Here is a 23,251-nt window from a genome sequence, read left to right on the forward strand (position 1 = left end):
TCTGAATGATGAACAAATTCAAGGCACTGTGTATCTTGACTCTGCCTCTGTTTTTAAATTATACTCTGAATACTAAGGCAACAATCCATTGAAAAATAATGAATCACAACTCCAATAAGAGTGATTGATTACACATTTTTATTAGGATTAAGACAACTGTTATAAAGATACCAAATGAAGATGATACACTGTAGCTTAAGGAGCCTCATCATCTCTCAGGGCTGAAAAACACTGAGGTCAGGCGGTATAAGTGTTAAGACATATATGGTCAACAGACGCACACATAAAAATCTGTAGTCGCTCTAGTAGTGTTGATTGAAACAAGTGCTTGCACAGAAGGGTAGAGGACAGACATGCTTCCATTTTGGTGCCGTTCAACCTGAAATACTTTTGCATTTATATATTTTGGCATCTCCAAAATGTCTGTCTTAGATCAGAACTAAGGATGGAGGTTTGAAAATCATATGTAGCAATAATATAAATGAGCCCCTAATATTCTAGTCCCTCTTTTGAAGAAATTAGTGTAATGTGACTTTTAAAGCTGTATTCCTTTAAAAGGCAAGTGAAACGTAACGTGAAGTATTAAGATGATTAGTGTGATCAAATCGTTTACAACTTTGTTGCCATGACAACAAAACCCTGTAAGCTATTTTGACACACTAAAATCACATAGAACTGAAATGTATCACACTAAAATCATGTTAACACAATGTTCACAGCTTGTGGCAGTACTTTTGACATGTATTTTAACCTTTACAGACTGGCCTCATTCACTTCCACTGTAAATCCTTCACTGTAAACGTGATATTTTTTTTTTAAGCAAGAGGTGAGTCAAAGGTATTTTTTTGAGGTAACATTATGCTACAAATGCAGTTGACTGCATTGCTTAACTTGCATTGAACCCGGAACATTCCTTTAAGTTGTTCCTCCAAAAGTCTTTCTCAATCCTGTTCCTCGAGAATCCTCCATCAGCACACATTTTTGAAGTCTCCCTTACATGACATTCTTCAGAATAAAATTCTTTATAACTAATTTTCTAACCTAAGAAAAAAGCTTTTTCGTAAACCATCATTGTTTATAGCTAGACGCCTTCAATCTATCATAAGAATGTTTTGTACACTTATTTTGAACATCCAGTCCCTGATGAATTGAATCCGATGTTTAATTAGGAAAATATTCAAAATATGTAGTTAGAGGGCCTCCAAGAGTAACAGGTTTGGCAAAGACTTCCTCACAAAATGTCTCAGGGGAAATGTTGAAATACAGGGAGAGATTTTGCTGATGTAAGGAATGACTGTGCATTTAAGCAACTCAACTCAATAAACTGTTGTTTAGCAAACAAAGTGGTAAATGAGGATGAAAAAAAGTGTGACAAGAAGGAAAAGTCACAAATGTTAAGTCCAGGAGAGATGTCGGGGACCCCTGATTCAGAGGCTCTCTCTCTCTCTCTCACACACACACACACACACACACACACACACACACACACACACACACACACACACACGCACATACGCACGCAAACCGGCCAAATAAGACTCCACTATATGACACCAAATGAAATGGAAACTACTCTAAATAGCCTTTGTGGTTTTGTTCTCTTTTTACACCATCTTAGTCTGTAGAGTATATGCATACATACAGCTGGACTTCAGTTCAAGTGGACATTAGTTCCCTTTGTTGCTTTAATTCAAGCATTCTCACCCCTCAATTTCACCATATTGAGGAACTGTCTTACACCGAGAGAAAATACAAGTGAAAAGCAGATAATTCAACATCTGCATAAGTAAATAAATATTTTTGGATGGACAATGTTTACGCTCAAAAATATTGTGGGGGGGTGTAGACCAATTTACTGATAACAAGGACAATAGCAAACTAATACTCTAAGGAAGGACCACTATAAAAAAGAATTCAAATGTTTCTTGGGTCTGTCTACACAAGAGATCACATAAGCAAATAGGAACAACAGAACTCTGCTGTAAATATGGGATGTGGGAAATGGCCACCCGGACACCGCCTTTGAGCAGGAACACAGGTTCAGCGCTAATCATGGGATGAAAAGGGGCCGGAGCCCCACATTAGCTGGGATTCAATGGGGACTGGGAGTCTGGAATGCATGTAGTGGAAGAACTAGAGGAGAAATGAGTGGGGGTTTCTCCTCTAGAAAAAGAGCATTTCTCATGGGGGAGGGGAGGGGGGATCATGAGAATAAAGATTTTATATGGCACAGAAAACTTTTTATTTGCTCTGTTTTACCATGCAAGTCTAGTTTTCTTCAACTCTGATTTGAGAAGTTTTGGATATTCTCTTGTTTTTGTTTTCCGTTGTTGATGTTTTCAGGGTGATCAGAGGCGAGTATAAAAAGTTGAGGAAGGGATGGGAGAGTGAGACAATGAATAACTCTATTCTTCCCTTCCTCCATTTATTTGTCTCCCGATCTCTCCATGATGAGGGGCTGCTGTTAGCATCGAGTCTCATAGATGCCGCTGCGACCGATGTAACGCACCCATTTGATGACATCGTGGTCACTGTAGTTCAGCTTTGGCTCAAAGACCTTCAGGTATCGCACTTTAAGCCCTGACGGAGCAAAGGGTACCTGGATAAGAAGAGAGAATGTATCATTAATTAATTAAACGCAAGTCTGCATGACCGAATAAACAAAATCATGCATCTAAGGACAAAATCCCAAAATAAAACATAACATTAATGTTATTAACATAATTTTAACTTAACATAACATATTAACTTAACATTACACAAAAATTGGAGAACATGCTGTTGTAGAATAATTATAAAAATAAAATAAAAAAAACATGTAGATCAAAAGTATCTGATGTTTGTTAAAATGAATGCCTGTGTGAAAAGGGGTTTGGGGTCTGACCTCAAAGTTCATGGAGATGGGTGGTCGAGCCCACTTCTTTTTGTCATTAGTGGGCAGCAGCTCAATCTCAGCACTGATCTGAGACTCCTTCATACCAGCCATTCGCTTGATCCTATAGAACAAAAAATAGATTCCGTTTAAAGACTGCATGTCATGCTTTATTTTATTTTTAAGCAAAATATTATTTTTATCTATAGATAGTTTAGGGTTCCCACACCTTTTGACTAATAAAATTTCCATGTACTTCCAGTATTTAGAGATTACTGGATAAGTGTAATGTCTGGTAAAAATTCTTGGAATTAAGAGTTTTATCAATTATATGTTTTACAAAATAAATTCAAAGATTTGAATGTTCAATGGAGGAATCAGCTTTCTGAGCCTCCATGCAAAGCGAAAAAATAACTACAAATTTTCATGACCTTTAAGATTTTATTAAACTTCCATTCCATTGCAGGCCTGGAAATTACAATTTGAATATCTCTGAATATATGAATGAAGTTCAGCCATGTAACTATGTGGCGCAAGCTGAAAGGTTCTTTGTTATCTGTTAGCCAACTGGTGACATGTTAAGCCAATCGGCTCACATGGTTTAAGATGATCAGGTTCGTGACAGGGCGGAGCGCAGGGCCAGGTCGTGATTTTACACACCCGGCCCCTTATCAGGCTAATCAAGCCTCCGAGAGGGATAAAGGCCGACTGCGGATGGTGGTGCGACAGAGAGAGAGTGTTTACGGGCAGCTGACCGTTCTATGTGTTTGTGTCTTTTGGTTTATTTCTTCATTAAAACTATTATTTATATTGTCAAGCTGGTTCTCACCTCCTCCTTTCCCTTGATCCCTTCACAGGTACCCAATCCTCTTGCGTCACTTTTTTGTCTAACATTAAAATTGCTCAGCTTTGCAGATAAGCCAGTTTCACTGCAGCATGCTGCTGGAGTTTTTTCTAGATTGCAGTTAACTTCATGTAAAAGTAATTTAAAACCATATGGTATGCAAGCTTAAAACTTTTTTTATTACATTCTTTTTTCTTTTTACAGTGCACATCACGACCGAGGCACACATAGAAATTCTGTGCATTAGCGTTACGCCATTTGGCCAGTGGCCAAAGTACACAAGTCTTGGTGATGAATCTGCTTGGTTGCGGCGGGATAGTGTTTTGTGTGTTATGCTATTTATGCAGCAATCTCTGCTTTGTTGGGGGATTGTTTGTAATGTTTATTTGTGCAGCAGCATGCATGTCTGTGTTTTTCAAGCAGTAGCAAGTCTCTGTACTTCCTCTACAGCAACAGCAGCTGCAGTAGTAGTATAGCGGATCTAGTCCGCCAAGACCAATATCCGATCAATATTGTATACCCACATTAACACACTATATCTTTCAGAAAGTTGCCATGACTGAAATAGATTTTCCATGACTGTGGGAAACCTGCACAGATTAATAGGTCCTTAGGTGGGAATGACAGCAATTTGGTTGTATCAGATCCTTACTCCCAAGTAAGGGTAAGTAACAAGTAAGGTAAAATTGAAGAATGATTTTGAGGATAATGAGAATTACAAAATTCCACCGTAATGATTATCCTGATTGCTTTATTCAAGACACTCAAACAAATGTCTCGCCATCTGCAGTGGGCCAAAACAAATGAAACCGTAAACTTAAAGGCGGTGAACATAAAAGACCATACTTCCAAACGATGGCGTTCTCACTGGCCTTGTACTTGGCTTTCCCCTTCATGCAGATGACCTGAACTCCACTGGTGTTGAGTGGAGTGGGAATACGCACCTGCAGAGAAACATATAAATTACTTGCCCTGCAATAGGTACAACTATATTGTTTCTGATGAATATGTGAGTGGTCCTTGTCCATGCAAAAATCACCACAATGACGGGGTGAAAAACATTTTAATTGTGATGACTGTCCTAGCCAGAACAACTTAAACAAATAACATGTCCATCAGATATTTTTAGACTGCTGAATGTTGTTTCTGTTGTCTGGCTCACCTCTATCTTCTGTGCCAGCAGTGAGGGCTTGAAATTGGACTTGATCACCACCTTTACCTCCAATTTGGTGCGGCCGACCTCTCGGACCAATGGAATGACACGAAAGGGGAGGATGATGTCTTTAGTGGTGCGGTACCTGCGGAAAGGACACGCAAAGAATTCTTTCAGTGTACTGTGTAAAAAAAATGCATAAACGCAAACACACACCCCTCTATTCACTCACCTCATGAGCTCGTACTCTCCGTCAGGAGGGATGAAGCTAATACTGCGCTCGGAGTCAAACTTGCTGAGACGGACACACTGGTGGAACGTGCAGTCGTCGATCGCTATGGACTGTTTTCCACTGCAGCAGTGGACACAGAAGAGAGAATGCTACAATAAAGGATAGGCACAGACTGCAGACACCACACACACATTATCCATCAGGGCTGGGCGATATGACGGTATATACAGTCTGTCGAATGCATCAAATCTTTATATCGCGTTAGATTTGTTGGCAGGACTGCTTTATGTTTTTACACATTAGAGTGACAAAGAAACTTAAGAGTCGAAAACTTACGTTTTTAAATATTCTTTCGTATTTTAGTTAACTCAAAGGTTTTTTTTTTTCTTCCTTGCACTGATGTCAGACATTAATTTGTCATGAAAAATCATACCTTTTGGTTTGTGTTCATCGAAATATAGACAGAAAATAAAAAAAACATTTAAGTGATAAAAGTACCTTAAGTATTTATTTCTCTGTAATGTGCAAAAATAGGCATTGCCATCTTTTTTAATAACTAGACCATTTTTTCATTGCGTTACCAGCAAAGATAATGATATGATGATACAGCTGAAGTCAGAAGTTTACATACACTTAGGCTGAAGTCATTAAAACTAATTTTTTAACCACTCCACAGACTTAATATAAGCAAACTATAGTTTAGGCAAGTCGTTTAGGACATCTACTTTGAGCATGACAAGTAATTTTTGCAACAATTGTTTACAGAAGTTCACATACAAGTTACCTGTGCCCTTAAGCAGCTTGGAAAATTCCAGAAACTGATGTCAAGCTTTTAGTCAATTAGCTTCTGATAAACTAATTGGCTAATTAGAGTCAATTGGCCATGTATCTGTGGATGATTTTAAGCCCACCTTCAAACTCAGTGCCTCTTTGCTTGATATCATGAGAAAATCAAAAGAAATCAGACAATATTTTAGAAAAAAAATTGTGGACCTCCACAAGTCTGGTTAATCCTTGGGAGCTATTGCCAAACACCTGAAGGTACCTTGTTAATCTGTACAAACAGTAGTATGAAAGTATAAACACCATGGGACCATGCAGCCATCATACCATTCAGGAAGGAGACAAATTCTGTCTCCTAGAGATGAACGTAGTTTGGTGCAAAAAGTGCAAATCTATAGAATCAGCAAATGACCTTGTGATGATGCTGGAGGAAACAGTTAAACAAGTATCTATATCCACAGTAAAACGAGTCCTATATTGACATAACCTAAAAGGCTGCTCAGCAAGGAAGAAGCCACTAATCAAAATACTCCATAAAAAAGACAGACTACAGTTTGCAAGTGCACTTGGGGACAAAGAACTTACTTTTTGGTAAGATGTCCCCTGGTCTGATGAAACAAAATGACCATAATGACCATTGTTATGTTTGGAGGAAAAGGGTGAGGCTTGCAAGCCAAAGAACACTATCTCAACCATGAAGCATGGGGGTGGCAGCATCATGTTGTGGGGGAGCTTTGCAGCAGGAGAGACTGGTGCACTTTACAAAATAGATGGCATCATGAGGAAGGAATATTATGTGGATATACTAAAGCAACATCTCAAGACTTCAGCCAGGAAGTTAAAGCAGGGTCGTAAATGGGCCTTCCTAATGGACAATGACCTGAAAAAGAGAACTGAAAAAGCATGTGCGAGCAAGGACTCAGTTACACCAGCTCTGTTTGGAGTCAATGGGCCAAAATTCCAGCACAAATTGGGTTTTTTCACAGCACGGTACAACTCGACTTACTTTTTGGGAGTTTTTCACTGTGGATAGTACCTGGTACTGCCGAGCCGATACAAAATGTGACGTCAAAACACTGCAGATTACTAATTGGTTAGAGAGAATTGTCACAACCATCGTTGCTCTCGTTAGCGAAGAACGAAACGAAAAAGTCTTTCAGAAAGTGTCTCAGCTGTTGGCTGCACAGCAGAGACACTGCTACCACCGGACCTACCAACAGTGTAGGGAAAAGTTTAAAAAAATGTTTTTTACGTGACTACGGATCCATCAAGGAAAAGTGGAAGTGGTTCGACCAAATGGACGCTATCTAGACCGGCGAGCAATCACCCTCTGGGTGGATGGTACGTTAACTCTATCTTCCGTTTGAAAGCTTCACTTTATTAAGTTGACCAGCTATTGAAAGCTTGCTTCTAAAACAAACAGGCCAATTTAACTGTTACACTTGTGTAAAATCACCATGCTTTATGCAGCACAATGAGCTAGTAGCTAACAGCTAGCAAATGTATTGTTTATTGTTTTGTGTTGCGTTTAAGATGATGTCACGGATGTAGAGGCGGTGCAACTATGACGATCAGTCTATAATCCCACCCATGTTGAGGCGGAACTAAACAGTAGCAGAAAAGCAAGCTCAGCAATGTAAAGTGGGTCGAGTCAAACCACAACGTGCAGTGGAAAAGTGCCATTATTATGAGAAGCTTGTGGAAGGCAACCCAAAACTTTTGACCCAAGTTGAACAATTTAAAGGCAATGCTACCAAATGCTAACAAAGTGCATGTACACTTCTGACCCACTGAGAATGTGATTAAATAAATAAAAGCTGAAATAAATTATTCTCTCTACTATTATGCTGACATTTCACATTCTGAAAATAAAGTAGTGATCCAAACTGACCTAAGACAGGCAATGATTTCTACAATTAAATGTCAGGAATTGTGAAAAACTGAACTTAAATGTATTTGGCAAAGGTGTATGTAAACTGACTTCAACTGTATATACCATCACTATGACTTTAGATTTTGGTCATACCGCCCACACTGATTGCCAATATGCTAAATAATAGGTTTTATGTACAACTTTATTGCCATTATGTTGGCTTCTAACACTGTGACCACAACAAAACCACTTATTTTTGCTAATACCAGATTATAATAGATAAAGTGTTTTATGTTGCTGTCAGAGCCAAGGGGGGGAGGGCAGTCATTTGAGGGGCCACAAAATAAAGAGATCAACTTTAAAACAGACTATAATGAAAGTGGCTATCAATTCATACAAGAATCTCTTCAGAAAAACGAGAAGGGGAAAGACTGTTGATATGAGATGAGACAAATCTAGAGTTGCTTAATGCCTGACTTGCACTCTCACACTTCAAACATTCACAATTCAGGAGGAAGGGTCATCCCATGAAAAGACGTTTGATGGCATGACACAAAGACAGCTGACATACGGCTAGGACAGGACGGAGTGAAGGAGACAGACCAGGTGAGGTCAAAGTTACCTGCCCCCCCAACTCATTGAAGTCCAGCGGAAAGAGAGGAGAGACGCACACCATTCAACAGAAAAAATGGAACATAAAAAGAACTAAACCAATGGCATCTCAGAAGCAAATAGTTCTCTGTAAAGATACAAATATCTACCATCACAAAATGGCAACAGGGAGAAAGACTGTAAGACCATATGCAAAAGGACTCTGACACAATATTTCACCAAGGTGTCAGGGAGAATGTACCCACCAGTGGATTGTCCGTAAAAAACATGCATCTGAATTCACGTACCGTCAGAGTATATAATGGAGAGTGTATTTCTCTGCCATCAAAATTAAGTTGAGTATTAATACACTCCGGGACATTTAATCCTGGATGTGGGCATTGTCCCATGACCCGATTATAAGGCATTGTAACAACAACCGCGAAAATAATTTACTCTGGTGTTGTTAAACAAGTTCAATTTAACCACAAGGAATAAACCTTCTTGGTATAGGATATATAGCAATTACAGTTGAAAAGAGCCACCCGACTAGTGGCCATTTTATTGTAATTCAGCTTTTTAAATTAGACGTCTTCTGTAGTTTAATGGTAGAATAAAGTATGCAGCGGTCATGCACTTCTGAATATCAGCGAATGTAGTAGGTTATCCAGGTATTTCTCACCTTCTGTTTTATGAATACTGAGGATTTGGACATAATATTTAGTTGAAATACTAGATTTGGTATACTATATATTAGAGAAGTATGCATATTTGGAGCCAGGGCATGTCTAGTGTTTCATTGCACATCTTACCTTTTTATTCTCCTAGTTTTCAAATGGCTTTACCCTTACCCCAACATTCATAAGGCCAGACCATCAAGCTGTATACCTAATTCTGAATACAATGATGTAGAATTTCTGTCCGATACAGATTAGATGTTCATTATTTTCTGTTTAAATTAAAAATATTAATTCCAATATTAACCAAGACTACTCTTTAAGAACAATTTTGAAAAAGAAAAAAAAAACTCATATTTATTGACCAATATCAATTTGGTCAATGAAAATGGTGAAGCCCTACATCCATTTTTGTCTATCTGGGATTTGCAAACCCCAGAAGTTCATGATGAAACTACAGGGGGTTTGTGAGATTGTAATAGATATGCCAATGTATTAACCTTTAAATTCATACCCGGTACCTCATCTAACCCCCTGTAGTGGATTCATTTTTTGGAATTGTGCCCACACATCTTTAGTATTCCTCAATCTCTCTCTTTTAAATAGTGTAACACACACACACAAAATGTTTTTTAGAATGGATTAAGTACCAAAAGTGTATAGGGTCATTAGAGACCCTTGGAATGTAATAGTGTTGTTTTTTTGTTTTTTGCACTCCCATAAATTATATTTTTTAATGATTATTTCATATCTATTTCTTTGTTTATTACAAGAGAAAATTTTACAATATTGATTGTTTTTATTTAAATGTCTTTAAAAAAAATCTGGGCATTTTGTAGATCCATTTTTGATAAATATACGTGCCAGGTCTCTAAAGACCAGAATATAAAGACCAGAATATGTAAGATTGTTTGTTGAAATTCTCATACATTCAAGGGTTACTCTTACTTTACTCTTAACTCTATACACAAATTAAGCCATTATTATTCACTATTAATACAAGCATCTCAAAGGAGAGATTCCAAACATAGGATACAAACAAAAATCTCCCAAAGTGCATTACACCTCAGGACAACCCAAGTGTATCGCATGGGGGGGGGATGAGTACATTTCTGACACTGACCTTTATGGCCCTGAACGTTTGCGAGTGCGGGCTAACTCACCTCTTGCCAGTGTCATCAGTAGTGCCACCTTTGCCCTGCTTGTCAATGATGATCTTGTCATTCATGCCAAACTTGCACTCTGGCATCCCGCTCAGATAGCTTTTCATCACCACCCGCCCTGAGACGTGGGCACTCAACACCTGACCTGCACAAACACACAAACATATACATGAGGAATTAATTATCATGTTTAGGATTGTTAAAATTCACCATGAAGTACTAAAACTCTGTTACATATATCAAATTTATCACTTTCCTTGGCCAGTAGACGGCAGTAACACGCACCTTGCGGTGACATCAGCAAGTTGACACTTTCCAGCACATCCAGAAAGAGTTCATTGCGTCGATATTTGATGCCCTCACGTCTCCAGCCGATCTGTCCAGTGACCTGACTGGTAATCTGAGACTGCTCCTCTTTTGTCTGAGAAGTATTAGAACATTTGCGGTCAAAAAACAAGCTGAAACCAGAAATTTTGTCTACTAAAAATGATGCATGTTCATGCAAAACTTCTTGAATACATCTTTGAAGATATAAAAAGTGAAAGATAACTTTGCTTACATGATGCTGGATGCAGTGGGTTGCGGGTCATCAGGTACGTGATGAGGCGTGATGTGAAGATGAAGGTGTGAGAAATATTTTAAAAAATCTTCTCAGGTTCCATGTGCTTTCACAAAAACGTAACCATAAACTCTACACTTCAACAACTCTGTTTTATTTACATTAATGTTTAACAGTCTTCATAAAGCATAACACATTGTAATTGAATATTAAGATGGTATATGTGGTTGCGTCATGCAGATCCTACCTGGCTCTTAATACCCTGTTGAGTAATGAAGGTCTTCAAGGCTCCAGTCTCAGAGTTCTGGGGGTATCCAAAATCCAGAATCTCTATAGTGAGGAGACAGAGCCAAATGATGAGTTTTTAGCTAATAAAGCAGCATTGCTTTAAATACCTTATTTTAATGTCACTTTAAGCTAAGAGGCCATCTCTATGCTAGTGAAGGGATGTCAAAAGTACCAGTATTTTGATACAAAGTTGATACTAAGATAAAAAAAGGTGTCACAATATCAGTGTTTATGCAGTACAAGTGTCGTGATGATTTTTGGCTACCTAGTATGGTTATGTTTAGGGGTAGGTGTAGGGGTGGCCTTTAGGGATTGGTACCAATTAGGTAGCAGGGAGTACGAATCTAGAGGGGAGGGTCGTCATATTTTGGCACAACACCGGTAGTGCCAAGTACAGACTCATTTCGATACCCGCGCACTCTCTGACTGACACAAGACTGCTTTCAAATGCTCACACATGAACTTCACAAATTTGGGAAAATAATTAATGCACAATTATTTAAATTAAAATCAGGATAGGTCTAATTGAATGCCTGCATGTGCAGTACAGCGAATTTGTTAAGCCGCTGACAAGCTGTAAACACCACTTCTTTGTGTGTGTGTGTTGTAATAGATGACAGAAAAGAGTGCTTATTCACTGTGAAACTAGTGCCTGCAGATTATGTTTATATAATGAAATCACAGCATTTTGCTCTTAAATAATCAAACTGGGCCATTTAAACAATGTTGGTGTGAATCTACCTGAAAAACTCACACAAACTAAAAAGCCTTCATGTCAAAATAAAAGTTTAATTCTAGTAAAATATTATATTCACTAAATGTATATTCAGAAAAATAATAATTAGATTTAAGCTATATCTCACAAGCAAGAGTGCTATTGTACAGAATAAATATATTTTCCAATGTTTTTCATTTATTTTATTTTTGGCCTTTTTGAAAACTCAAACTCAGATCCCTCAAGATGCATCAGCACCACATGTCATGAGTGCATCCCGCTAGTCTACGGCTCAGACCAATGTTATCATTTATACTGTGATGCTCTGTTTTGCAGCACTTTGTTGACAAAAAATAAGACCGATGTTACACAGAAGCACTTTCTTTTTATAAATTCAATGGTAGGTTGAAAAGCAATTACTGGTATTTTATTACCATTTTATGAATTAATTTGATTAGACATTACTCTACGCTAAAGTTGAATAATACTTCAAAACATGAATCCCTAAAAAATCTTATGAAAAACACAAGATTTGAGAATTTAAAATGTTTACTTAATTGAAAAACACTTAAAAAGGAAACATATATTGATTAAAAATTTTCATTAACACAGATATTTGCTCAATAGCAAATTGTCTGTTTTTGATGTGGTATCGAGAATCTTGAAATTTGATATGAATGATATAGGTATCAATTTCTGAAATTTGGTATTGTGACATCACTATGCTAATGCACTTCAAACAATTACAACATTTTACCAGATATGCACATACATTTACAGTATTTGTTTTCTGTAAAATGTGGGCCAAAAATATTGATGACTTACAAGGGTATAAACATTTTTTTGTTTAATAAAATATTTTATAGAACGACAACATCTCCTTCCCCTAAATTATAAATACCATCAACAGCAAAGATAAAATCATGGTACACCTGTGTCTTTCATTGCACTAATATTTCCATTCCCAACCCCTTAACTGATTACAAAAGAATGGCTGAGATTTATTAATAGCTTTGTGCATAGTAGAGCTGTCCAGTGAGTTTGTCAGACACTGACGTAAACAAAAGACTATTTAAAAAAAGGGGACAAGCTTTCCGATATGTCCAACCCCAACTTCCTGATTAAATAGGAAATACGTCAATAAAAGAAAGAAAACTGTGCTTGTCAAACTATGTCATGGGGTCTTTGAAATCAGGTATCACAAAGGATTGTATGTAATTTTGTTACAATGTTTTTTGCAAAACCATCCATCTCACGTCTGTCTGTCTGTGCAGTATTTTCTTTAGGTTTAGATTTTCTCATCGACCAGTCATAAAAATCAAAACCTAAAAAAACAACAGCACAACAGATGTAGGAGAGTTCAGGGCTGGAAATGGGGAACAAGAAAGAAAAAACTCCTCTGCACCTTAACAGTCAAGCAAAAGAGTAAATATCTCTTTAAAGTGGAAATAAAGTTGAGCTATTTTTCAGTTTGAACAGAGAAAGGTAACATCGTACCATCCAGCAGCTCGTAGATCAAAACAAAGTTGTTCTTGATGTTCTCCTCACTGATCTTGCCAAAATATGCGGCCATGACATCGCACATCTTGTAGAGGAACTCGAACACCATGGCCGCGTTGACATTCTGCTTGGTGACGGCAGCCAGCCAGATGTTGGAGCGTTTGACATGGAAGAAGCTGGTGCGGGCGATGTTGGAGACGGGTGAGCGTACCTGCTGACGTGCATGGATCACGTTCACACGGAATGCATCCACAGCATTCCTCCTGCAGAAAGACAGTCAGGATGGAGTTAGTGATGAATTCAGATGAAATCGCAAGAGAAAGATGAGAGATATAAGACATAAGGTATTATCAGGCCCTTATGGCTTATATATGGAGCCCATAGTGGGGCCTGAATGTGTTTTTGCTCCCATCAGTGCTATTTTTAATTGTTGTTCTATGTAAACATGCACTAGTTGGATGTCTTTGAACATTTTGATGCGTTTCTGGCAATGTGTGGCACGTTTTAAAAGCGGTACAAGTGCAACTTTAAAATACCTGTCTTTTCTGTTCTGAACTACTCATCTGCTGGCTGAGAACACTACATGCCATATTGTATGTATACAGACATGGGAGATGTCACACCTGTGAAGAACAGTGTCTCTGGTTTGGCCTGTTGAAGCACCACAACAACTGGAAAAGAGCAACTGAAGGCTCCTGATCACGTCAGTGCAGGATTATATGCGTGTTTCACCATGGATCATATTACGTCTATGTATATTACATTTAGACATTTAATTGTGGATTGTATGTGTTTTTGGCTCATATCACCTTGGATTGCTTGTGAACCAGTCACAATATGATTCAAGCTTTTCAAAAGGCACTGTTATTGAAGGTTGGGCAGTTTAAAACACTTTCAGACTCGACCGCAAATCCATAAGAAACCAGTTTTTTCATGAATGTTTCAAATGTAATGTCTGTTTGATAGTTTATGGTTCTGCTGTGCTTGATTGAATGGTTTAATAGATTCGGATGCAATGTGATGGATGTGCGTTGTGTGTGAACCCTGCTATTTAGTTTTGCACTATTGTGGATTTGGATAATTCTTCCGATTGATTTTCAAATATAAATGGTTGTGTATTCAAGGGGCTACAAGATGTAAACCAATCATAATAGTGGGCGTTAACATTGAAATTTAAAGGAGTTGCTTCAAAACATCAAAACATCAACCATTGTGACTGTACCGAAGCAGGCCACAATCACTTGCTTAAATGACTGGCGTCCTGTTGCTCTGACCCCCATCATCAGCAAATGCTTCGAGAGGTTAATCAGAGATTACATCTGCTCTGTTCTGCCCCTCTCTTTGGAACCATTGCTGTTTGCCTACCGCAACAACCGCTCCACCGATGATGCCATTGCATCTACACTACACACTGCTCTCTCCCATCTGGAAAAAGGAACACATATGTGAGAATGCTGTTTGTAGACTACAGCTCAGCATTCAACACCATAGTGCCCTCCAAGCTTGATGAGAAACTCCGGGCTCTGGGCTTAAACGGCTCGCTGTGCAGCTGGATCCTGGATTTCCTGTCAGGCAGACGTCAGGTGGTTAGAATGGGCAGCAACACCTCCTCATCACTGACCCTCAACACTGGAGCCCCGCAGGGCTGTGTTCTCAGCCAACTCCTGTATTCCCTGTACACACATGACTGTGTGGCAACACATAGCTCCAATACCATCATTAAGTTTGCTGACGATACGACGGTGGTAGGTCTGATCACTGACAATGATGAAAGAGCCTACAGAGAGGAGGTGCACACTCTGACATGCTGGTGTCAAGAGCACAACCTCTCCCTCAACGTCAGTAAAACCAAGGAGCTTGTTGTGGACTTCAGGAAGAAAGACGGAGAACACAGCCCCATCACCATTCATGGAGCACCGGTGGAGAGAGTCAGCAGCTTCAAGTTCCTCGGTGTCCACATTACTGAGGAACTCACATGGTCCGTCCACACTGAGGCCGTTGTGAAGAAGGCTCACCAGCGCCTCTTCTTCCTGAGGCGGCTGAGGAAGTTTGGAATGAACCACCACATCCTCACTGCGGTTCTACACCAGCACTGTAGAGAGCATCCTGACTGGCTGCATCACCGCCTGAGTGCGGCAATAGCACCGCCCACAACTGCAAAGCCCTGCAAAGGGTGGTGCGAACTGCCAGGAACATCATCGGAGGTGAGCTTCCCTCCCTCCAGGACATATACACTAGGCGGTGTGTGAAAAAAGCTCGGAGGATCATCAGAGACTCCAGCCACCCGAGTCATGGTCTGTTCTCACTGCTACCATCAGGCAGGCGGTATCGCAGCATCAGGACCCGCACCAGCCGACTACATGATAGCTTTTTCCCCCAAGCAATCAGACTGTTGAACACTTGATCTATCAGGATCAATAATTAGCACTGCACTTTATTAATCTATAATCTCACACTGGACTGTCAACATATTCTCCTCAATATACTACTTCATATATATATATATATTTTTCATATACTCCTTACTTATTGTATTGGATATTGTGTATTCTATATTGTGTGTATTGTACATAATTATTGTGTTGTGTAAGTATGTGTACATTTGATATGTAAATTGTGTTGTGTAAGTATGTTGTTTACTGTAACTGGTATATGTCTCGTCACTGTCATGACTGCTATGTTGCTTGGAACTGCACACAAGAATTTCACCTACTGTTGCACTTGTGTACATGGTAGTGTGACAATAAAGTGATTTGATAGAGTTTTATTAAAACGCTTGATTAAAAATCAAGCGTTTCAGACAGAGGGCCATAATGTTCCTAAATTATGACTGTTTTGGTGCAAAACACTAACATTATAAGTGGACCTCAGGGAAGATAATACAATTATTTATAAAAAATTTAAAAAGTATGCCTTGGCACTTTAAATCGGGCACTTTTAATTGGGCGCATCTGATTTTAGTCGAGTGCAAATGTTTTTCATATTCTGTTTGGGGAAAAAAATAACCACATCTGACAAACAAACCACATACTTACATAATATATGTAACCATGCACTTAACATACAAATTAACTCAATATTTAGTCTGAGTGAAACAATGTGCTCAATCAAGAATGTTTCTAAAATGTGCAACCCTATTAGCTATGCACTAATGGTCCAGTTCACTAACTGCATGTTTTTGACTAAGGATGTGATATAACACCATTTTGTGGAGATGTGAAAAGTTGCATTTGACAGCGGTCTAGTTTTTAAACAGGTTGCATAAAATACTTTGTATAGGCAAAATACTCAGAATAAGCTACTTTAAAACACATCTACCATCTCTATGACTGAGATTTTCATCTGTTTGTGCTTATGAATTTTGGTTTGCAGCATTTTCTATTCACTCCCAGATATACAGAAGCAGCCTATAGGCATAGCAGCCATTTCAGCCCTCATTATATGAAATTCTGCACATCTCCAGGTAGCATTTAATATACACTTAAAAACTGCATAATATACAGTACTTTTAAATACACTTTAAAAAGTGCAAAACATTTGGATGGAAACGTAGTTTATGTAATGCCACAGACAGTCAGGTAGTCGTACACCAATACAAGCCCAACAAAAGGGTGCATCAAGGGCATATAAAGGCTGCAAAAGGGGGGTACTAGTAAGAGCACCATTCTGAAAAATAAAATGGAACAATGGTACATGCACTGCAAGTCCACATCAATGGTGCCACTTGGGACAAGGCCAGATATGACTCGTCTGGTTGGCTTGGAGACACACACCCAAAATGAGCCCAGTGTCCTCCAAATGTTCTTTATTGTACGTGCTTCTTTACACTTGTGGATGAAGCTTACTATTAAGAGAAAACACTGGGTAGGGAGTTTGTTCGCAAATATGGCTGGGATAGTGGTAGATATGTGGTTCAATGTTTGGGCGGGTAACCAAAAGGTTGTAGATTCAAACCCAGGTTATTTGAGTGTGACGGTCCCTGTATTATATGTACTGTAAATCATCTTGGAAAGGTAAGTATCTGCTACATAAAAAATGGCTGAATATTGCAACAGCAATGTTAAAGACTCAGAGGCTTTAGCATATAATGTACATTAGACAGAGTAGGGAACAGACTGACATAAATGCTGGTACATTCATCTTTTGTTTGATAAGATAATAACATTGTGTCCCAGCTAAAAAACTGAGAGTTCTGGCCTTGTACTGTTAGGAAAACAACACTGGAGTTTCAAATGACAAGCATGTATCACAGGGTTTAGAAAATAACCATCATCACGCTTTATTTCTGCTGTCTGTTATTACACTATATTTCCCATTATTTCTGCCTAACTCTCTTAAATGATCTGCCTTTCCTCCAGGCACCCTCAACATGCACACAGAATACGACTTAATCTAATGATCTCTCTTTCTCATACTGCAAGGCATGCGTGCATGAATACACACAGAGACAGCAGCAGCAGAGTTGGCAGGGATGCACAGAGCCACTGTATCCATAGCAACCCTTTTCAGAACAGTCTGTCTCTGTGGTTTTAAGGGATGCCTGGTTTTTCCAGAACTGACATTTCCCTCAACTTCCATGCAATCCAAGTCAGGAACAAACTGTTCTTAAACTCATCTTCATTTGCTCTTTCTCCTTTTTTCTCTTTTTATTTAGAGATGGTTTATCCCTGCTCAAGGTACAGGGGAGATTGTCAGAATGAAACAGGAATGAAACTCTGAAATTAAACTGGGATGAAAATGGATGATATGCAAATATAGTGGTGAGAAATCTGATTAGTTTTAGAGAATCAGTTCATTTGGACGGTTCGCTTCATCTCCTGTACAGACAAGTGATTCAGTTCAGCTTAGCGAATTAGTTCAAACTAATCATTAAAGGTGCAGTATGTAAGATTCAGAAACCCTTGTTATTAACGACACCTGTGGCCATTAATGGAACTGCAGCCAGCTACCTGTTGCTCGTGCACACACTGCATATAGGGATGTGAGCAAGCCAGCATCGACCAAAACAATGACGTAACGTACAAAGAGACTGAACATGATTCGCTGACAGATAAGATAGCATAATTAAAATGACAGTTATGATTGTTTTACTACAAACTTTGAGACTGCATATTATATTTTGACTCTGCAGTGCTGGAACAGAGCTAAAACATAGTGTGGATATTGGTCTGACTATGCGAGTCTGTAGTTTGAAGTAATCACTTTTCTTTGCATGATACATTGACTGTATTTATATGATAGCCTATGTCGGCGTTATCTAGCTAACCCGCTTCATCAATAGCTGTTAGCTATATTTGGTGATGATGACAGTAGCTGTTTATGAAATAGACTGTACATTATAAATTCTGTATTGATGTGATTCCATCACAACTGTCATTTTGATACATCGATGCGCTATTGTTTTATAATAATAGAATGTATATTTTCTGTATAACCAAGTTAAGTTACACTAATGAATGGGGCTTTTTGCAGTATCTTGAACATTGTTTAGCATTAATTTCATGTGTTATTGTAGTTTAGCTGAAATTACACAGATCAATCCTTATGCTTTGCAGTTATGTATTTTACCTGTCCATTTGATCCCCAAAACCGAATGAAGGTCCCTCCTGGAATCAAATGCCCTGCTGATGTTCACTCTAGTTTTCGCTCAACCACGATCACGTTCCCGCTTAGCCATATGGGATTCAGTAGATACAAATTTTTTTTTTTGGCTTAACTCTGAGTTTGTGGAGGAGTCGGTGTTGTGCTGGGAGCCGGCCGTTTGCTGGATACCATCTGTAAGATAACATTACCTAGTGCTGTAGTTTGTTGATGCAGTTGAATAGCGGAGAGAAGCAATGAGGCAAGGCTCTCGGGATTGCGCATAAACGTCACATGCTTTGGACTTTCCCGGCAAAAGCGACCCATTCCCTTTGCTTGAAAATCAGTCTACAGGCTTTAATAGGCAACTTAGGAAGTCCGGGAAGGGCTCATTTTTTAAGTTGCGCTACAAGACGTTCACACATTGGTAAAATAAAAAGGCGAATATTAGTATTATTAATATTTAGGTAATAGTTAAAAGTGATCTGTGTAGGATTTGGACATAGTCACCCAAGTAGTTCATGTGAACAAAAGAAGAACTATTTTTTGTTGAATCAATCACTGGTCATGGTCATTTCTGCTGTCCAAACCTGAAACACAACCTCACCAATATCTTCAGTCCAACACATCAGACTCACTTACCCAATGTCATCACGGTAGACACGGGATATCAGCACCTCGCCCTTGTGGTTATAGATGAAGAGTCCTCCAATCATGGTGGTGGTCTCGCTCAGTGTTCACAAGCCATTTTAAAAAACTGAATGAAGAGGATGGAGACAAGCCGTCAGTCATCGGGCGCAGTGAGGTACATTTATGAACGATGAGCTGCTGACAGAGCACACTGAATAAAAACTGCTTTGATACTGATGTTTCATTAGAAATGGGCTTTAAAACTCATTTGGCTAGACATTACTATTACAAGAACAGCCCAAGAAGGTTACACAGCAATTTGTTTATAGACAGTAAATCGGATTCATTTATTATCATGTTTAAATATAAAAACAAACAACAACAACAAAAAAAAGACGACAAAAAACAACCCTCAAATTAAATTTCACAACCATGAATGATGCTAAAAAGACATGATGATTTTCTTTTTAAGAAGAAAACCTACAAATAGACCCATTACAATTAAAAGAGGAATTAAACAAACTGGTAAAATATTACTAAATACTAAAATAGTTTAATAAAACACTAAAACAACACCCGGAAAAATTAATTAGGAAAAGTCAAAACATAATACACTAAAATAAGATGAGCTGCAGCAATGCATATGGAATTATATATATATATATATATATATATATATACACACACACACACACGGTATTCTGTTTTTGCTAATTAAAATATAAATGCTTGTTTTTTTGAAAGACCATGCTTTTAATTTAAAGGAATTTTTCTGTCATCATTTACTCACCTTATAGGAAAAGTTCACTCCAAAATGAAAGATCTCTCATTTATTCACCCTCATGCCATCCCAGATGTGTATGACTTTCTTCTTACATTTTTTGAAGAATCTCAGATCTGTAGGTCCATACAATTCAAGTGAATGGTGACCAGAACTTTGAAGCACCAAAAAGCACATAAAGGCTGCATAAAAGTAATTCATATGACTCCAGTGTATTCTGAAGACACCATGTTACTCCAGTAGTTAAATCTTTGTCTTCGGAAGTGTTCCAGTTGGTATTGGGTGATAACAGACCAAAACGTAAGTCCTGTTTCACTATAAATCTTGACAGCAGTCTCCTTAGAGATCATAATTTCAAGGTCAATTACACATCGTAGTGAATCTGGCACTCTGCGAATGCATAAAGCACTAGGAACTATAATCAAGATTAAAATCATAATCTTGCCTAGAGACTGTTTAAGAGAATGGCAAATTGCACAGTGAAAAAGGAGTTATATTTTAGTCTGTTCCCACTCAAATGCTGCCTTTGTGCTTTTTTGAGCTTCAAAGTTCTGGTCACCAGTCTCTTGCATTGACGACCTAGAGAACTGACAAATTCTTCTAAAAATCTAAAAAAATGGTCTGTTCTTCACAAAAAAAAGTATTGTTTATTAACTACTTTATTGGACTTTTTGTAATTTTTGTAGCTCAAACCTTCCATTCTACTTCTCTTTAGTGGCATCCTCTTTTGAGCTCCATGGAAAGTCAAAGATAGTATGATGGCAAGTAAATGATGACAGAATATTTTACTGTGAACTATCCCTTTAACCCTCCAAGACCCCAAACCATTCCACATAGTTCTGATGACCTTGACTCTTGTGAACTATGGGCCAGTATATTTCTGGATCTTCATGTTCTATAAGCTATACATGTTCTTTATGCTAGTGACAACACATAGCGTCTGAATGCAGTACTTTAGCCAGAGTAGACCATATTTGAAAACATGATCTGTTTAATGATTAAAGGAATATTCCTGGGTTAAATACAAGTTACAAGTTAAACTAAATCAGCAGCATTTGTGGTCTAATGTTGATTACCACAAAAGTTTATTTAGATTTGAATTGTATTGAAGTGCATGGGGCTAAACGATAAGCATCACTGTTTCGAAAATACAGCCAAAAGACGCAAACAATATACGTGTTAACATGATTTTAGTGTGATAAAATCACTTACTAACCTTTTCTGTTAAAAGTTAAATACAATTTTACAACTTTGTTGCCATGACGATGTAACACCATAAACCATAAAATGACAATTTAAACAACTGTACAGCTCAAATACAAGCTTAAACAGAATTAATGTAAGTGCTTTTATAATATTATGAGATTCATATTCCTGCCTTTAACCTCTACAACAATTGGCCCCATTCACTTCCATTGCAAGTGACTCACTGTAATCTCGATTTGTTATTTTTGTTGTATTTTTATTTTTTTTAATTGAAGGACAAACGACAGAATCAAATAAACAGCTAGAATAATTCCAAACACTTTGAAATGAACCTGAATGCACTAACTGGTTTAACTGTCACACTGATTTATGAATACAATAAACATCAATATACAGTCTACCCTGCTTTTTCCATTACACAATTTCACAAAACCCACGTGACTATAAAAACCACATTGAGAATCTCAACTAATGGTTTAATCCAGTGATTTGTGATTTTTCACTGAGACACAACAACAGTTCCAGTAATGTATGCATATTATTATCATTTTACTAATCTTATTATGATATTATAAATTTTTTTGATCATCATGTCATTTATCTGGCTGTGCAGCATCCATCATCTCAGCTGACAGACAGAGTAAACTTTTCATATGCCAATAGCAATGTCCGCCACTTTTAATCATATGTATATTATTTAATGTCTGATTTTTTAAATATCTGTTTTCTCGAGGTTTCTCTGCAGCATCCATCATGTCTGCGGATGGAGACTCAGACCAGCCCTCTGCGACTCCTGTCTGTCAGTCTCTCCTCGAAATCACACAAAACAAGACCCTAATGAATATAAATACATGCAGTTCAATCATACTTCAATGCAAACTCTCATTTTATCATTTTGTTTCAAAACTCTGTCTAAAACGAACGGATGTTATTCAATGTAAAGGTATGCTGCCGTCTCTTTCCATTCAAACGCAACATTGTCACAATGTTCAACGAATAACATTACGTTTTCTTTAATTAACGGACCCAAAACAATCCGTGTAACTTATTTGAAACATTTCCATTGGTGAATCTAGTTTAAATCTGCCCGCGTCCGACTGGTTAGCTGGTTATGCTAACTAATTAGCCCAGCCCGTTTCTGTCACGACTGACCGGACGTGTGGATTTCACTCACCTGTGTGTGTGTCTCTGTGTGTCCCTCTGGACCGGACTGGCTCAACAGAGACAGATGTGTTCGGTTTTGATAGGGACTCTAGGTTATTGAGAGTGTTTGAGGTTTGAACCGTGTTTCAGGCAAGAAAGGCTGCGATCACCGTTCACTCTTGAATCCAAAATGTCGCCCGCTCGCCGCTCCCTCCATCTGCAGCCGTCAGCTGACACACGCACACGCCCTTACGAAAATCCAGAGCATTGATAGTTTCACTTGCAAATGAGCTTTGCGGCAAACTTGAATGGATAAAATTGGACAAATTGTCCATTATCGCCAAAGGTTTGCCGTAAATTCACCTCGACCAGCGAAGAGCTGCAAGCTTCTGGCAAACATTTCTGGCGATTCAAAAGCTCATAATGAGCAGCAAGTTTTGATTTTTTGTAAGGAGACACACACACACACACACACACATGCACGCACGCACACCCTTAAACTTCTAAAACTGAAGATGAAGACCTATTTGAAAATAGGACAAATGTGTGCTTAACATCTCATGAGTGAACTAACTACAATGCCATGAGGCATTGCGAATGATTTAATTAAATAAAAATTATGGAAATGTACTAAACTATTGATTTTAGGTTATTTATAACT

At 38.3% G+C, this 23,251-nt stretch overlaps 1 protein-coding gene across 1 annotated transcript; it reads right to left on the minus strand.

Moving 5' to 3' along the window:
* Positions 1-126: 126 nt before the first annotated feature.
* ap2m1b (adaptor related protein complex 2 subunit mu 1b) lies at positions 127-22,979 on the minus strand. The gene is made up of 11 exons (XM_052152292.1): positions 22,622-22,979; positions 19,473-19,587; positions 13,248-13,513; positions 10,995-11,077; positions 10,474-10,609; positions 10,189-10,333; positions 5,102-5,221; positions 4,879-5,014; positions 4,563-4,660; positions 2,885-2,996; positions 127-2,599 (listed from the first exon to the last, which is right to left on the minus strand). The coding sequence occupies exons 2-11, from the start codon at positions 19,544-19,546 to the stop codon at positions 2,465-2,467; spliced, it is 1,305 nt and encodes a 434-aa protein (XP_052008252.1). The 5' UTR covers positions 19,547-19,587; positions 22,622-22,979; the 3' UTR covers positions 127-2,464.
* Between the last annotated feature and the right edge of the window lie 272 nt (positions 22,980-23,251).

This window comes from Xyrauchen texanus, chromosome 21, assembly GCF_025860055.1.
Source record: "Xyrauchen texanus isolate HMW12.3.18 chromosome 21, RBS_HiC_50CHRs, whole genome shotgun sequence".
NCBI lineage: Eukaryota > Metazoa > Chordata > Actinopteri > Cypriniformes > Catostomidae > Xyrauchen > Xyrauchen texanus.

Coding starts and splice junctions, on each gene's coding strand:
- ap2m1b (XM_052152292.1), bottom strand. CDS start 19,546: ATGATTGGAGGACTCTTCATCTATAACCACAAGGGCGAGGTGCTGATA. Junction 13,514..19,472: donor GTCTACCGTGATGACATTGG/GTAAGTGAGTCT, acceptor GTCTTTCTGCAG/GAGGAATGCTGTGGATGCAT. Junction 2,600..2,884: donor CCATCTCCATGAACTTTGAG/GTCAGACCCCAA, acceptor CTTCTTATCCAG/GTACCCTTTGCTCCGTCAGG.